Source organism: Penicillium expansum (genome assembly GCF_000769745.1).
Source record: "Penicillium expansum strain MD-8 chromosome Unknown contig268, whole genome shotgun sequence".
In the NCBI taxonomy this organism is placed as follows: Eukaryota; Fungi; Ascomycota; class Eurotiomycetes; order Eurotiales; family Aspergillaceae; genus Penicillium; species Penicillium expansum.
In genome coordinates this window covers 376,216-390,505 of record NW_015971324.1, presented here as the reverse complement: position 1 = coordinate 390,505, position 14,290 = coordinate 376,216, and the positions used below count along the sequence as shown (strand labels likewise).

Here is a 14,290-nt window from a genome sequence, read left to right as displayed (position 1 = left end):
TATTGCAGAGCTCAGCCAAGGAAGCGATCCCTGGGGAAACATCCCAAGCGCAAAGGAATCGCGTGCAAAAATTGTATGTTTACCCCTTTCCGTGTGAAGCAATCGAGCAAATCTAACGAGGAAAAAAAAAACACAGACAAAGGGCTCAAAATGAGGGCCGGATTAAAGACAAGAAACAGCACAGCGACAAGAAAAGTAGTCGCCGGGGAAGCAAATATGATGATTGATAATAAACATGCAAACCACCTGATGATAGCATAGGGACAAGTTCGCCAGTGGACCCTGAATTTTGATAATATCCGATCAACGCCTAAGTGCTAAGTACAAATACTTGGGTATGCTATATGTATGCTACTCCTGTGCCGCGCGCTCCGCATTGCGGACGGTTGCCGCAATAACCTTCTGCAATGAAGGATCGAGGTCCTCTGTTGCCTGAACAGGTTGAAGCCAGTTGATCACTTGGCGTGCGAGATCCTTGCCCATGGGATACTCTCTGAGGCGGGCAAGCGAGCTACCAAGCGCCCGCGGGAAGTCGGCCGAAGTGACAGGGATTCCAGCGGTTGGGAACTTGATGTAGCAAATCTGCGTCCGTGGGCTGGAAGGCTTGTTGGCGCGCATCGTCTCAATCACATGTTCCAAAATCTTGCGAAGACAAGGCGCATCCTGGAATTCCCAAGCCATATCGAAGTACTCCTGACCGAACCGATCATCATTGTTGAAGTGCTTTGTGGCGGTATCAAAGATAGCGAGCGGGATAGCACCGCTCAGAGCAGGCGTGGAGTTCAGGTTTTGCAGCGCAACCTGGTCTACTTCTCCGTCCGCTCCTGTGCTCGGGTTGATATCTTCCGCTGTGAGTGATGGAAGCGCAATCATGTCGGCATCGGTGTCGTCGAGTGTGGCTTCTTGAATCGGCTTGGGCTTCTGGCTCTCCTCATCCAGACCAAGAATCCGTTGACGAGCGACCAGCTTTGCGATGTAAATCAATTCCAGCTTTGCGTATTGAATCCAAATTGTCCTCGCGCTCTTGCAGAACCGTAGACCGCGCTGCATGTAACTCCGAGCCTGTGTCATATCTCCGTGGTCATCGAGGACGTGCTTAGCGGCATAAACCCATAAGTCGGCGCTGGTAGGGTGTAGTCGCAGAGCATCGGTGAAAATCATGAGGAGTTTTTTGTGTGCCTTCTGTTTGCGAGCGTATTCGATGTACTGAACCCAGAGATTTATATCGCCGTGGAACTTGCGTGTAGCTCGGTCGAGAACGAAGAAAATGCGTCGCTGGCCATTGAATCCTGCCGACCGAATCCCAAGTCGCTTCACCCGCTTCTTTCGCAGCACATCGAGGTTCATTTCGTATTCAGCATAGCGCACAAAATCCACCGGTTGCGCACCACGCGCGTTGAGCTTGTGCTCGAAATCAGATCGCTTTTTGACGATGGAGGAAATTTCATCCTAGTTATCTTGATCAGCTGTGATTCTGATGGAATAACTCTGCTTGGCGGCTTACCTTTGTGAAAATCTTCTTGCGCTCATATTCCTTGAGCTCAGGCACTGACTTCTCGAGGAAGAATCGAGCCTTATCTGTTGCGGCGGACATGATTGCTGTTCACTGAAGAGGTTAAAAAAAAAGTCGGCATCCCGCATTGAAAAAACACCGATCAGCCCCAGGGTACGCTTAGCCGCATCGGGTTAGCGTACAGGGTACTCAGAATCACCGAGGGATCCGGACGTTGTTTTCATTTCCCTCAGGGGCCGTTTGCTCGTGACATCTTGTTTAAGTCGTATTTCTTTTCGTTCTTTTTCTTGACGCTCTTTTCATCCTCAATTTTTGCTTTTTTTTATCATATAGGTGCAGAGATTGCCTTTACCTCTGCGCCGCCATGGCTCCCCGATACAAGGACGGAGATGCCGTGGTTGCCGTAAGTTCTAAAGCGCAATGCGATGCGGATCTCGAAACGCCACTGACTTGACATCTTTTGCAGATCAACGGCAAATGGGTCGCATGGACTCACACGGCTTTCGCATACGCAGCGTTCATCAGTGCGTTGATTGTCGGCGTTGCTTTGCACTACCACAAGATCGTTCAAAATGAACATTACGGCTACCCCATTGAATGGTTCCCCTCCGTCTCAGCGACCATCGGTGACCGATATCCCGAACGATCCTTCTTCCAGGTCTTCATTGCTATTACTTCCGGTCCTCGTTTTGCCCTCGTTTTCCTGTGGTATATCCTCACTTCGCGTCCGAACTCGACCCTACCCAAGTTGGTTGCCGGCGTGGGTATTTTCCGGACATTGACATGTGGTGGTTGGACCTATGTCACATCTACCGATGACCACGACTGGCATGATATCTTCATGATCTCGTACTTGGTGGCCACCTTGCCGTGGACCCTGGGTTGCCTTGCGCTCAGCCCGAACAACCACCGTGCCGTCAAGTACCGCAAAATCATGGCCAGCTTGTTCTTCGGAACTTTGGTTCCGTTGATCTACTATTTCATTCAGCACAAGGTCCACAAGGTTCCTGGTGGTGAGTACTTGCCCTTGTGAGCATCCAATTGGGGGTTACCGCATGCTAATCTGTCAAACCTTTAGCCTACACCAAATATGCCTTCTTTGAATGGTCCCTAATCCTGTTCGATGTCGGCTTTGATGCTATCACGGCTCTTGACTTTGAGAGCTTCGAATTGGTGGTGAGGGATGTTAAGGGTGTTAGCAGAGGGTATGTACCGTGGCTTCCAAAATGACACTGCCCGCATCAAATGTATAGTGCCAAAGGCTATATTGGTTTTGAACAAAGAAAACATTTTCTAAGTTCGTGCTCATTAGGCAATTGAAAACGACTGCAGATGCTGTCTTGGAGAAAGAGTGTGTACAATCCCATAACCAACTACAACCATCCCGGAAATTAACCACATGCGTAGGAAGGGCAAGCCAGTTGGCAACACCTTTGGCGAGGGCTTCTTCTGGGCTGAGATCATTGATGCCGCTTCGGATGTCTACAATGGGGTAAATTATACCAGTCGATCATTGGTCTCCTGCGTTACTGACAATGGACTGTAGTTTGTTTTCTGGACCATTGTGACTGCTCTGCCTGTCCTTGTTTGGTGTAAGTGATATATATTCCCTAGTACGGATGGACCTGTCTAATATTGATAGACTTCCCTCTCTGGCACATGGGTATCTCCGGTTACGAGGTTGCCATTGTTTGTTGCACATCCCCGTTGCTCTACATTATCCCATCACTGCGATCTGCAGCGGTGAAGAATCTTCGCCTTCTTCACCTGCTTTCACTCGTTGGTCTTCTCGGATATAAGTTCCAGGATCCTGCCAACCGTCTCTTTGTGACTGGGTTCGCTCTTTCTACTACTTGTGCAGCATGGACCGCTAGCTTCTTTGCCGAAAGGGCCAACACTCCTCGTCTTGAAGCCCGTATCATGGCTTGGGGCATCGGACTGATCATGTCCGTAGTTGCCAAGTTCGCATGCAAGACCAACAACCCCCTTTGGCCAATTGTTCACGCTGAGAATGGTGGCTGGAACAAACTCGGGATCTTCCTTGCTCTGTTTGCTGTTTTGAGGTCCCAGAGAGGTTCAAACACGAGCGGCGGTGATTACTTGCCAGCAGGTGGCAAGAAGGGCTCGTCAATTCTTGCTGGTGTTGGATTTGGTGCTCTGATGTTCGCCATCGTATCGCTTTTGACTGACTCCAGTACCATGATTTCGTGGGTCTGGGATGGATACCCAGTGCGTGGACCGCTCGCAGCTCCTCACGGTGCTCTGACGATCTTCGCAATGGGAGCCGGCCTTGTGTACGGCATCTTCCACCCTAGAATCGCTGGAAGCTGGACTGCCTTCGGTGTCGGTTCCATTGGTGCTGCTCTCCTTACTTGCTACCACCACTGGACTGGATTCTACGGAGCCCTCATTCTTGCATTCTATATCATGGCCGTTGCTCCCGTTCTGATCCTGTCCAGCGTTCGTCACTCCCCCGCGAGTACGTTCGGAATCGGCTTCATCGTTTATGTTGCACTTTTGCTCTTCCACGTTTGGGTTGTCGCCTATGCCTTCGTGCCAGGTGGTCCGTTCCTTCGTGAGCACACTGACTGGCTCATGACCACTACGATGCTGTCCATTGGTGCGGGTGTCTTCTCTGCGGCGACCTCGAACTCGACTCGCTCCCGCAAGGCTCACAAGCCCGTCAATCCCAATAGCAGGAAACAGCGATCGTACTATATCTACGTTCTTGCTGTGCTGCAATTGCTTTCCGTGTCCATCGCCTACCTCCGCTTCCCGACCAATGACTACACCCCTCATCACAAGGAGGACAAGGTTGTGACTGCTGGTATCTGGACTGTCCACTTTGGCCTCGATAACAACATGTGGTCATCTGAGCGCCGCATGCGCGACGTTATTAGTGAGCTTGAGCTGGATGTCATTGGTTTCCTTGAATCCGACAACCAGCGTATCATCATGGGCAACAGGGACGTCACCCAGTACATTGCCGAGGACCTTGGTTACTACACCGACTTCGGTCCTGGTCCTAACAAGCATACCTGGGGCTCCGCCTTACTTTCCAAGTTCCCCATCGTCAACTCTACGCACCACCTCCTCCCCTCGCCTGTGGGTGAGCTGGCACCTGCAATCCACGCCACACTCGACATGTATGGCGAGATGATTGATGTTGTTGTGTTCCACTCCGGACAGGAAGAGGACCCCGAGGACCGCCGCTTGCAGAGCGAGTATCTGTCAAAGCTGATGGGCGACTCCCCGCGTCCTCTGATCCTGTTGAGTTACCTCGTCACCAAGCCGCTCGAGGGTAACTACAACACCTACGTGAGCGAGCGTAGCCAAATGAAGGATATTGATCCTACCGATTGGGATAGATGGTGCGAGTACCTTCTCTTCAAGAAGCTGCACCGCACTGGCTACGCCAGAATCAGTCGTGATACTATCACGGATACGGAGATCCAGGTACGTAATAATGTTTCTTTATTTCTTCTCCCACGCGGGCTTAGTTTCTGACTGTTTCGTGATCTAGGTTGGAAAGTTCGTCATTGGCGAGCCCGAACCCGAAAATGAGATGCGTATCCCAGAGGAGATGGTCCCCGTTGGTCGCCGCTTCCCTGCCCTATTCCGTGGCCAGGGAGTTCGTGGACACCGCTACCATGTCTTCGACGAGCCCAGGTACTGGCAATAGACAGTCTTCCTGAGCGAGAAGCGTGAATCCGCTTCATTGCGCAAAACTTTGCATGATGAAGATTGCAATTGATGGGTCTGGAATATCATGACATAATTAAGGACCGAACAAGGCAGACATCCCACTACCTTTGGGATTGCCAATATACCTAGCGTAACTGAATTATGAGAGTATTTTCTGTATTTTCTGTTGATCGTCTTCCTATCCTACTAGTGTTCACTTCTGACTTCGTGCACCCCGTCCTCCTTCTACATACTCGTACATTGCATGACCCGAGAGACGGAAAGTCAACGAATTCCATCTCACTTGGTATACAGGACAGGAGATCCTCTGAATGCGTAGTCCTGTATCATCGTAAAGGCTAGCCGGACATCTGTACATTATCCCCAATCCTTTTTCGGGAGTGGCGGGGCATTTTCTTTTAGTTTTCTTGGATCATTTTATCAGACTTGGAAACCAAGAATTAGGTGAGAACAAAATATGAACTCTTGACAGCGGTTTCAACTCCCATGTGGGAGTCCTAGCAGCAACCATATCGACAGGTTCATGAGACATAATCTCCCCCAACGCCAGCATGATCCTCTTTGTGTCATGGTGCTTTCCAAACTGAAAGGATCCTAAGACGGCTCTTTCGTATCGTTCTGGATGTAAACTTCGAGGTATTCTTTGTCCTGTGCTGACAGGCATCCGCTAATAATAGCCCTAACCACGATCAAAGACGATTTGAATTTCACCTGGTCGACCACATGGATCCTACCTGATAGAAGTTACCACCGCTATTTTCCCTCTCCGGGTCTATATTGCCCTTCCGGATTTAACATAGAGCCATCGAGTATTCAGCACAGGGCAATGACAGCAGAGTAGCATGTCTGTCCAGGTGCATTCCAGTGGCCATGCTGATTCCTCGATATGAACAACAGGCTCTTCATGGACGCACGGACTCATCAAATCTCAAAGGTCTTTGTCTCGTTCGAGTCAAATTCTGGTACCAGATCCAGATAACGGGAAAATGCACTTCGCTTTGTTTTAGTGAAACTATCGTAATAGGAAATGAGGGGGACCATTGCCAAATCTGGATACGAACCAGGTTTATCCCACCTGGTCAGCTTTTGCCTCTCGGTGCAAATGGCTGGTTGATATCCCTCCCCACTTGGAAGCAAGCCCTAACCCGCCCCTTTGCAATTCCCCATTTCCCAGTTTGTCCGGGAAATCATATCGAACTTCCTAGGATGCGATAAGCTTGATTAGATTTGAAAATTAAAAATTTGGACCTCTCATCTAGGGTAAGGAAGGTGGGTGCGAATTTCTTCAGATGGTCAAGAATACCGGCTCAAACTTCGTCGTGTAGGCTCGAAAACGAGGTATTATCTTCTTCCGACTGATATCCTAGAAATTATTATAATTTCCTTTGATGCGGTTATGCTCAAATTCAACATCAATTTTGGGCACTGCTTTTCTTCCTGTGGTTCCTGTCCTTGTTCATTGCTTTTCATGCGCTTTTCGAAGTCTGATGATACTCTTGTTTCTTTTCTTTCAGCTGCCTGGGTTCAGTAGTTTGGATTAATTGGTCTATCCTATTGGCTTCCTTTCGGTATATGCTCATGAGCCAGAGTTGATATTTTGCGGTCCCTCAAGACTTTGGATCAAAGTCAACAAATGTCCACAGCGTACAAAGGGCCGATAATATTATAAACCTGCTGCATTACAGCTGTTAGAAACTCTGATTGGTTTAAGCCAGAGCTACCTCCGGTTGCACGAAGTGGAACTTTGTATCAAGATTGACCTGAAACGCTCTTTGTCAAGGCCTTCGATATATCTGCAATAAGCTGGGCGCGGTCAACAAAGAAGAGGGCTCGAAAAGATATTTTTAACTCTCTTTGTGTCGGTAAGTATCCGCATGGTTCTTCGTCGGTCTCTGCTTGTGCTTTGTATACTGTCACGAATAGGTGACCCGTCTCTGTCATCTATTAATATGGAGCTAACATGTCCTAATTTATCCTCAACCACGAACACCACTCCGACTTTCTTGACTTGAATCTCCTGTCACTAGATCAATCATCATCATTGTAATAGTACCAGCTGATAGTAGGTATGGCCCTCGTCTTATAATTTTACTTAATCTCTATTTAACAAATCAAAACAGACCGGAAAACCATCGATCAATTCGAAAAGATGGTTATAACACGAGCAATGGCCGCGGGAACTCGCCCAAAGGCCCAGCCTCTTCCACCTAAGCCTTCCAAGGCCGAAAAAGCCGCTAAAGCCGCTAGACTTAAAAGGGACAAGGAGGAAAAGAAGGCCGAGAGGGAGGCAGCGAAGCGGCTAAAAGATGCGAACAAGGCCGCAGCGAAGCGGGTAAAAGATGCAGAGAAGGCCGCAGCGAAGGCCGAAAAGGACGAAATTAAGGCTGCAGCAAATGCTGCAGCAAAGGCCGCGAAGGTTACCAATACCAAAAACAGCAAGGGCACAAAGTGCGCAACCGCTGCGAAGGCCAAAGTCATCAAAGTCACCAAAACCATCAAAACTACTAAGAAGGCGAAGGCCACAAAAGGCAGGGTTATCGCAGCTACCGTGAAAGCTTCAGCAAATCAATATGATGAAGACGAGGACGAAGAGGACGAAGATGAAGAAAGCGAGGAAGATCACTATGAAACACAACCCAAAAGGCGCAAGCTCGAGACTGTGACTCCTCCCAATCTTTATGTGGAAATGGGCCCCCCCAAAGAAAAGCGTCCAGCTTTACGAATTGGGGAATGGGAGTACATGAGGAAAGCTGATGTCCCAGCAGGCGTGGAGAACGAAGACAACAGACCTCTACCTCACATCTATATTGGAGGCACTGCACCGCAGCCTCGTTGGGTGATCACCCAGAGCGAAAGCATAAAGGCCCCCAGGAGGATTGGTAGCACAAGTAACTTTGGAGACTTACAATGGACCTTCGAAGAAGGCGACTTCAAGAAATGGACCGGGCTGGAATACCCAGCTCTTTACGAACTTGCGTACTTGTGCCTCGAACATACGCTCACTGATACGGAGATTCGAGAGCAGATCTACGAATCCCTAGCTGAGGGCCCCTTGCCAACGACTGTGACTGTCGGGGGCCAATGGCACCCAGCTCTGCCGCCAATCCCCATCACAAGGCACTTTGCGACAGGATCATCCCAGCAAACTAGTCGAAAGTCAAGTGATGCGGCCTTCTACTTCCGGGACTATGAACGTCCAAACATGGCAGTCCGAGCACGCGGTGATCACATGGCGCAGCCCTATCCGCACGCCTTGGATAGCAACATCTCTAATCGACCGAGATTGGAGGAATGGCCGACTGCCTCGCGCTCTGCAAGTCCGGACCCGGAGAGCGAACGGGGCAGCGAGCAGGGCAGCGAAGAAAGCCAGTCAGACGAGTCCACAAAGTCCTCTGTGTCAGAAGAGGCTCACCTGGAACAAAATACAGAGGCCACCTTGGAATCTACAGTCACCATATCTCTTGGGAACGAGCGGAACAGCAAGAAAGACAGCGAGCAGGACAGCGAGCATGACAGCGAAGAAAGTCAGTCAGTCGATTCCAGGAGGTCGTCGGTGACCGGGGGGTCTGACCTGGAACTAAATCCAGAGGGCACGTATTCGGAACCGACAACCCCTCCGCCTCTTGGGAACGATGGGAAAACTGCACAGATTGGTAAGTACAGATGTGCTTAGTTTGACGTGATTTTCTGCATGTTCCTATGTCTTTTATTGTATATATCCAAGGTGATCATATGGTTCAATTATGGGTATGCCAAAGGACCCTTCGAATGGTGTGCGAGTGTGCCAATTACACAGTGAGATAAATATAGAAGCAGTCCGAACCAAAGCGTCCAGGATGACTCTTTGGATTTGGTTGTCACTTGGGCAAAAGAGGACGAAATCACTTTGACATTACATGTTGCATACTGGAGACCTATTCGAGCAATACGCTGACTAGTGGGCTCTAGACTCGATCTCGGAAGAAGGTTCAATCTTTGGCGATGCCGATGACGTTCATGTTGAGCCCAACTTAGCTCGAGACTCTCGAGAACAATCACCTAATAGCCTTTTCTCTGGCTCTGGCTCTGGCTCTGGCAGCGAGGTCAGCGCTTCTTCCAAGACCAGTGAGCCTAGCAAGTTCAACGCCGCTGACGATAATAGCGCCCAATCGACGGATAGCCTGTCCCCAGTATCCCACGATGGGCTCTTTAGCCCTGAGCAGATCGAGAGGTATTATAAAAAGAAGCAAAAGGATTGTGAGTGAATCCGTTTATATGTCGCCCCAGTCAATGATGCTAATGTTTGGTTCAAGTTGAAAGATTAGGCGGGGTCGAACATCACGAAGTGTCAGAACGAACGCGCCAAGCACAGCCATCACCAAGTCCCTTTCGGGAGGCGCTAGAGGCATTGGAAGACGGACAGAAAGAGTTGGAGATAGAAGAACTCGAAACGAGAGGGGTTACAGAGCCAAGTAAACGAATGCGGATGGAGTCTCCATCAACACCATCACCACCTGCGGCTAGAAGGAAGACAGCGGCTGAGATCATGGTGGAAAAAGTCATGTCATTCGCACGAGCAGGACGAGAAAAACGGGACGAAATGCGAGCAGCTGCAGCGGAGAAAATATCAGACAAACCGCCGGTGGCACTGTTGAAAAAGACTACAGGAAACCGGCCGGGTGCAAGATCACAGGCGGATGCACCCAGTCCTGAGATTCCGCCTAATCTGCAAGATGCGTTCTTGGAACAGATCAAGGCATATCTCAAGGATCCATTTCAGAGGGCGAGACATTTCCCTGACCCTCTTGCTGTTCGCCGAACCAGAGTGTGGGCAGGGGAGGAATTGGTGGACCATAAGATCAAATCCACAGTCGACGCTGCGCTACCACCTTCGGCTGAAAGGCATCGGCCTTTTAGCCAATGGCAGGATCCAGTAAGTGCCTCATTTATTGAGCTTTTTGATAATCATGCTGATCATGCTCGATTAGACTGGAATAACACCTGCACCTGCACCGTGCACCAAGGTCTCGAGATCGAAAAGACGGAGCAAGGGGCAAGGCAAGAGAAGGCCAAGACCAGCATCTGCAAAAGAGCAGTCAGTCAGTTCAGCCCGGTGGTCATCATTCAGATAAGCCTGTTGTATCTTTATAGCTTCGTGGTGGAGTTTGGGTTGTTTTTGTTCCCATGGTTGGTTTAATCGGAGTTATATAGATTCGGAGTTTGAGATTTCTATGCTTTTTGATTTGAATTTATTGGGTGTTTTTTTCTTATATTTTCATTTGACCGTCATCGTCCTTCTGATGAGCATTGCATTCTTACAACACTGGGTTGGAGCGAAACATGTGTGTTGTCCGACGTAGTTGTATCTCCCGTTGTAGAATATGGTATTATCGTAAGGCAATGATTGCCGGCACAATGCCCCAGGAGAAAATATAGAAGACAAAATATATCTACTCCGTATAGCTAGGTGTAATGGTCAGTAAAAAAATACCTTGAAGGTGTTGAGTGGAGGACTTGATCTACACAATAGGCTCCACAGCATTTATATTGCTAGACGTCACGTGCAAACCGAACAAACAGCTCACCCGCCGCCTGGTATCTCTCGTCTTTGTTCGCGAAAGTCGGATCAATTTGACACGCTAGGATAATGGATCAATCTTGGAATTGACCAAATATCTCGAGGCATACAGCTGCATTGACCGTGACCGATCTGTCGCCGCATCGCTGGTCCAGAACAATCGCGGCTGCTAGGTTTGCCGTGAGTAACGGTAGACTCTCAAGATGTTCACTTTCACTCCCCTCCTTGGCGCTCAGTCGTCATCTTCGAGGGCATCGCAGTCTATCCTGGAACTTGATGGAGGCATCAAGATCCTAGTGGATGTTGGCTGGGATGATACGTTTAATACCCTTGATTTAGCGGAACTTGAGAAGTGAGCATGCGATCACCGCGTTTCCTTGTTTGAATTCAGATGAGCTAATATTACTATCAGGCATATTCCTACACTTTCTCTCATTCTCTTGACACACGCGACGCCTGCCCATATTGGCGCTCTAGTCCATTGCTGCCGAACATTCCCCCTCTTCACGCAAATCCCAATCTATGCAACGAATCCCGTCATCGCTTTCGGCCGTACGCTCCTACAAGACCTCTACGCCTCCGCTCCGCTTGCTGCCACATTTCTACCGAAGGCTTCTGTTTCAGAGCCGGGAGCATCGTCAGCAGGATCTGCGACTGTGTCAGGCGGAGATGCCGAAGCCGCTGGCAGCACAAGCCGAATCCTGCTTCAATCGCCAACAGCGGAGGAAATTTCTCGATACTTCTCTCTCATTCAACCACTCAAATATTCCCAACCGCACCAACCTCTCCCATCGCCTTTCTCCCCGCCATTGAACGGGCTTACTCTCACGGCCTACAATGCCGGTCACACCGTCGGTGGAACGATATGGCATATTCAGCATGGGTTGGAATCTATTGTCTATGCAATGGATTGGAACCAAGCTCGTGAGAGCGTAGTCGCGGGCGCTGCCTGGTTCGGTGGCTCTGGTGCCAGTGGAACCGAAGTTATTGAACAGTTGCGGAAACCCACAGCCTTGATTTGCAGTACAACAGGAGGCGATAAGCTGGCACCTTCGGGGGGTCGGAAAAAGCGAGATGATCTCCTTCTCGACATGATCCGAAGTAGCCTTGCAAAAGGTGGAACAGTTCTCATCCCAACAGACACAAGTGCGCGAGTTCTTGAGCTAGCCTACTCACTAGAACATTCTTGGCGCGATGCCGCGAATGGCGACAAAGAGGATGTTCTTCAAGGAGCCGGATTGTATCTGGCTGGCAAGAAGGTTACCAACACTATCCGACTCGCCCGAAGCATGCTGGAGTGGATGGACGAGAACATTGTCCGTGAATTTGAAGCGGCGGAAAGCACGGATGTCACAAACGGGCAAAGGACAGGTGCACAGGAAAAGAGTTCTAACAAGGGTGGGGGCCCATTCACCTTCAAACATCTCAAGATTATTGAGCGCAAGAAGCGACTCGAGAAGCTCCTAGCAGAACCCGGACCTAAAGTAATTCTCGCCTCTGATACATCAATGGACTGGGGCTTCTCAAAGGATGCGCTTCGACAAGTGGCCGAAGGACCGAACAATCTGCTGTTGCTCACAGAGTCCTTCCACAAGGACATGAAGGCCCAAGAATCGAAACCATCACAAAATTCGGCCACAATTGGAAGCATGATTTGGCAGTGGTACGAGGAAAGAAGAGATGGTGTGGCTCTAGAGAAAGGATCGGATGGCGAACACATCGAACAAGTCCACAGCGGTGGACGAGAATTGTCTTGGACAGATGTGCAGCGAGCCCCTCTTGATACCGGGGAGCAGTTAATATACCAGCAGTATCTCGCGACCAAGCGCCAACTTCAGGACACCTCTCAAACACTTGGCCAAGAAGCTCTTGAAACCGCCGCGGATGCACTCGATGACGGATCGAGCTCTACCTCTTCCGAAGACTCGGATCCTGAACAGCAGGGTCGCGCGCTGAACTTTTCAGCGTCACTTGCACATGCTACTCGAAGCAAACTTGCCGTCAGCGACGAAGACCTGGGCATCAACATTCTTCTTCGTCGAAAGAACGTTTTTGATTACGACGTGCGTGGCAAGAAGGGCCGCGAGCGCATGTTCCCTTACGTGGCACCAAGAAAGAAGGGAGATGAATATGGAGAATTTATTCGCCCAGAGGAGTATCTTCGAGCCGAAGAACGCGAAGAGATTGATATGCAACAACGGCGCACCGATGCCGAGACTAAACTGGGACAAAAGCGACGATGGGATGAGACCGCCGGCCCTAATGGACGCAAGCTGTCTGGCGGCGCAGCAGGACGGAAGCGTCCTCACATTGATGGCAAGAAGATTGAAGATGATGATCTCAGCCTTGCCTCCGATGGTGAAGACGCCGATATAGCTGCGGAGTCCGAAGACGAAGCAGAAGGCCAGTCATTCGAAGGTCCTGCGAAGGTTGTTTACCATACTCAGACCATTACTATCAACGCCAGGATTGCGTTTATCGACTTCATGGGCTTGCACGACAAGCGCAGTTTGGAGATGTTAATCCCACTGATCCAACCTCAAAAATTGATCCTGGTTGGTGGCATGAAGGAAGAAACCTCAGCATTAGCAGCCGAATGCCAGAAACTGCTGACAGTCAAGGTCGGCGCTACGGTTTCTGACCCTGCGTTTGACTCGGCTGCCATTATCTTCACTCCGACAAACGGCGAAGTCATCGATGCAAGTGTCGATACAAATGCCTGGATGGTCAAGCTGAGCAACACGCTCGTTCGACGCTTGAATTGGCAGCACGTCCGCAGCCTCGGCGTCGTTGCTCTCACGGCACAGTTGCGAGGACCAGAGCCTGCCGACATCGGGGAAATAGAAACATCGGGCAAGAAGGTCAAGCAGTTGAAAGACGAGGCAGCATCTTCCGCTGTTGCCCCGACATTAGAACAACCTGACACCAAAATAATCGACAAGGTGGAGGTATATCCTTTACTCGACACTCTCCCAGCTAGCATGGCTGCAGGAACCAGGTCTATGGCGCGCCCTCTTCATGTCGGTGACTTGCGATTAGCTGATCTTCGCAAGCTGATGCAATCCGCTGGTCACTCTGCCGAATTCCGAGGCGAGGGAACACTTCTCATTGACAAGTCCGTAGCTGTGCGCAAATCTGGAACGGGCAAGATCGAGGTTGAAGCAACGGCGCAGTCTTCACTGGCTCGGCCAGGTGGCCGTGGAATAGGGAGCTTCCTTGCTGTTAAAAGGAAAATTTACGAGGGCCTGGCTGTTGTTGCAGGCAGCTAATGCTATACACGTGACATGTATTTCTATCTTTTCCCGGTGTATAACTTCATGATCAACAAAGCATTCATAGCCACTTATTTCTCCCAAACACCAAGAGATTTATAATCAAACAAGTTTTCTTCTAATCATTTGTCTCGGTTAATGCCACAGATACTATTCTATCAAAAACTGCATTATCTATCATTAACACACAATTTTAACCCGAAACTAATATGACCCATTTCTTTAAATGCTCAAAACTTCAAC

The 14,290-nt window shown here is 49.7% G+C and overlaps 3 protein-coding genes across 3 annotated transcripts; 2 read left to right on the top strand and 1 right to left on the bottom strand.

Annotated features, from left to right (window-relative positions):
* Positions 1 to 351: 351 nt before the first annotated feature.
* PEX2_078410 (snoRNA-binding rRNA-processing protein UTP6) lies at positions 352 to 1,594 on the bottom strand (the record flags this gene model as incomplete). The annotated part of the gene is made up of 2 exons (XM_016745111.1): positions 352 to 1,449; positions 1,505 to 1,594. 2 exons carry the CDS (start codon positions 1,592 to 1,594, stop codon positions 352 to 354), a joined length of 1,188 nt encoding a protein of 395 aa, XP_016598029.1.
* Positions 1,595 to 1,877: 283 nt separating this feature from the next.
* Positions 1,878 to 5,195, top strand: PEX2_078400 (uncharacterized protein; the record flags this gene model as incomplete). Its single annotated transcript, XM_016745110.1, has 8 exons — positions 1,878 to 1,916; positions 1,980 to 2,526; positions 2,592 to 2,718; positions 2,826 to 2,864; positions 2,921 to 3,005; positions 3,060 to 3,105; positions 3,156 to 4,969; positions 5,037 to 5,195. The coding sequence occupies 8 exons, from the start codon at positions 1,878 to 1,880 to the stop codon at positions 5,193 to 5,195; spliced, it is 2,856 nt and encodes a 951-aa protein (XP_016598028.1).
* Positions 5,196 to 7,367: 2,172 nt separating this feature from the next.
* On the top strand, positions 7,368 to 14,044 carry PEX2_078390 (cleavage polyadenylation factor subunit CFT2; the record flags this gene model as incomplete). The annotated part of the gene is made up of 5 exons (XM_016745109.1): positions 7,368 to 8,871; positions 9,167 to 9,454; positions 9,511 to 10,292; positions 10,970 to 11,127; positions 11,188 to 14,044. 5 exons carry the CDS (start codon positions 7,368 to 7,370, stop codon positions 14,042 to 14,044), a joined length of 5,589 nt encoding a protein of 1,862 aa, XP_016598027.1.
* Positions 14,045 to 14,290: the final 246 nt, after the last annotated feature.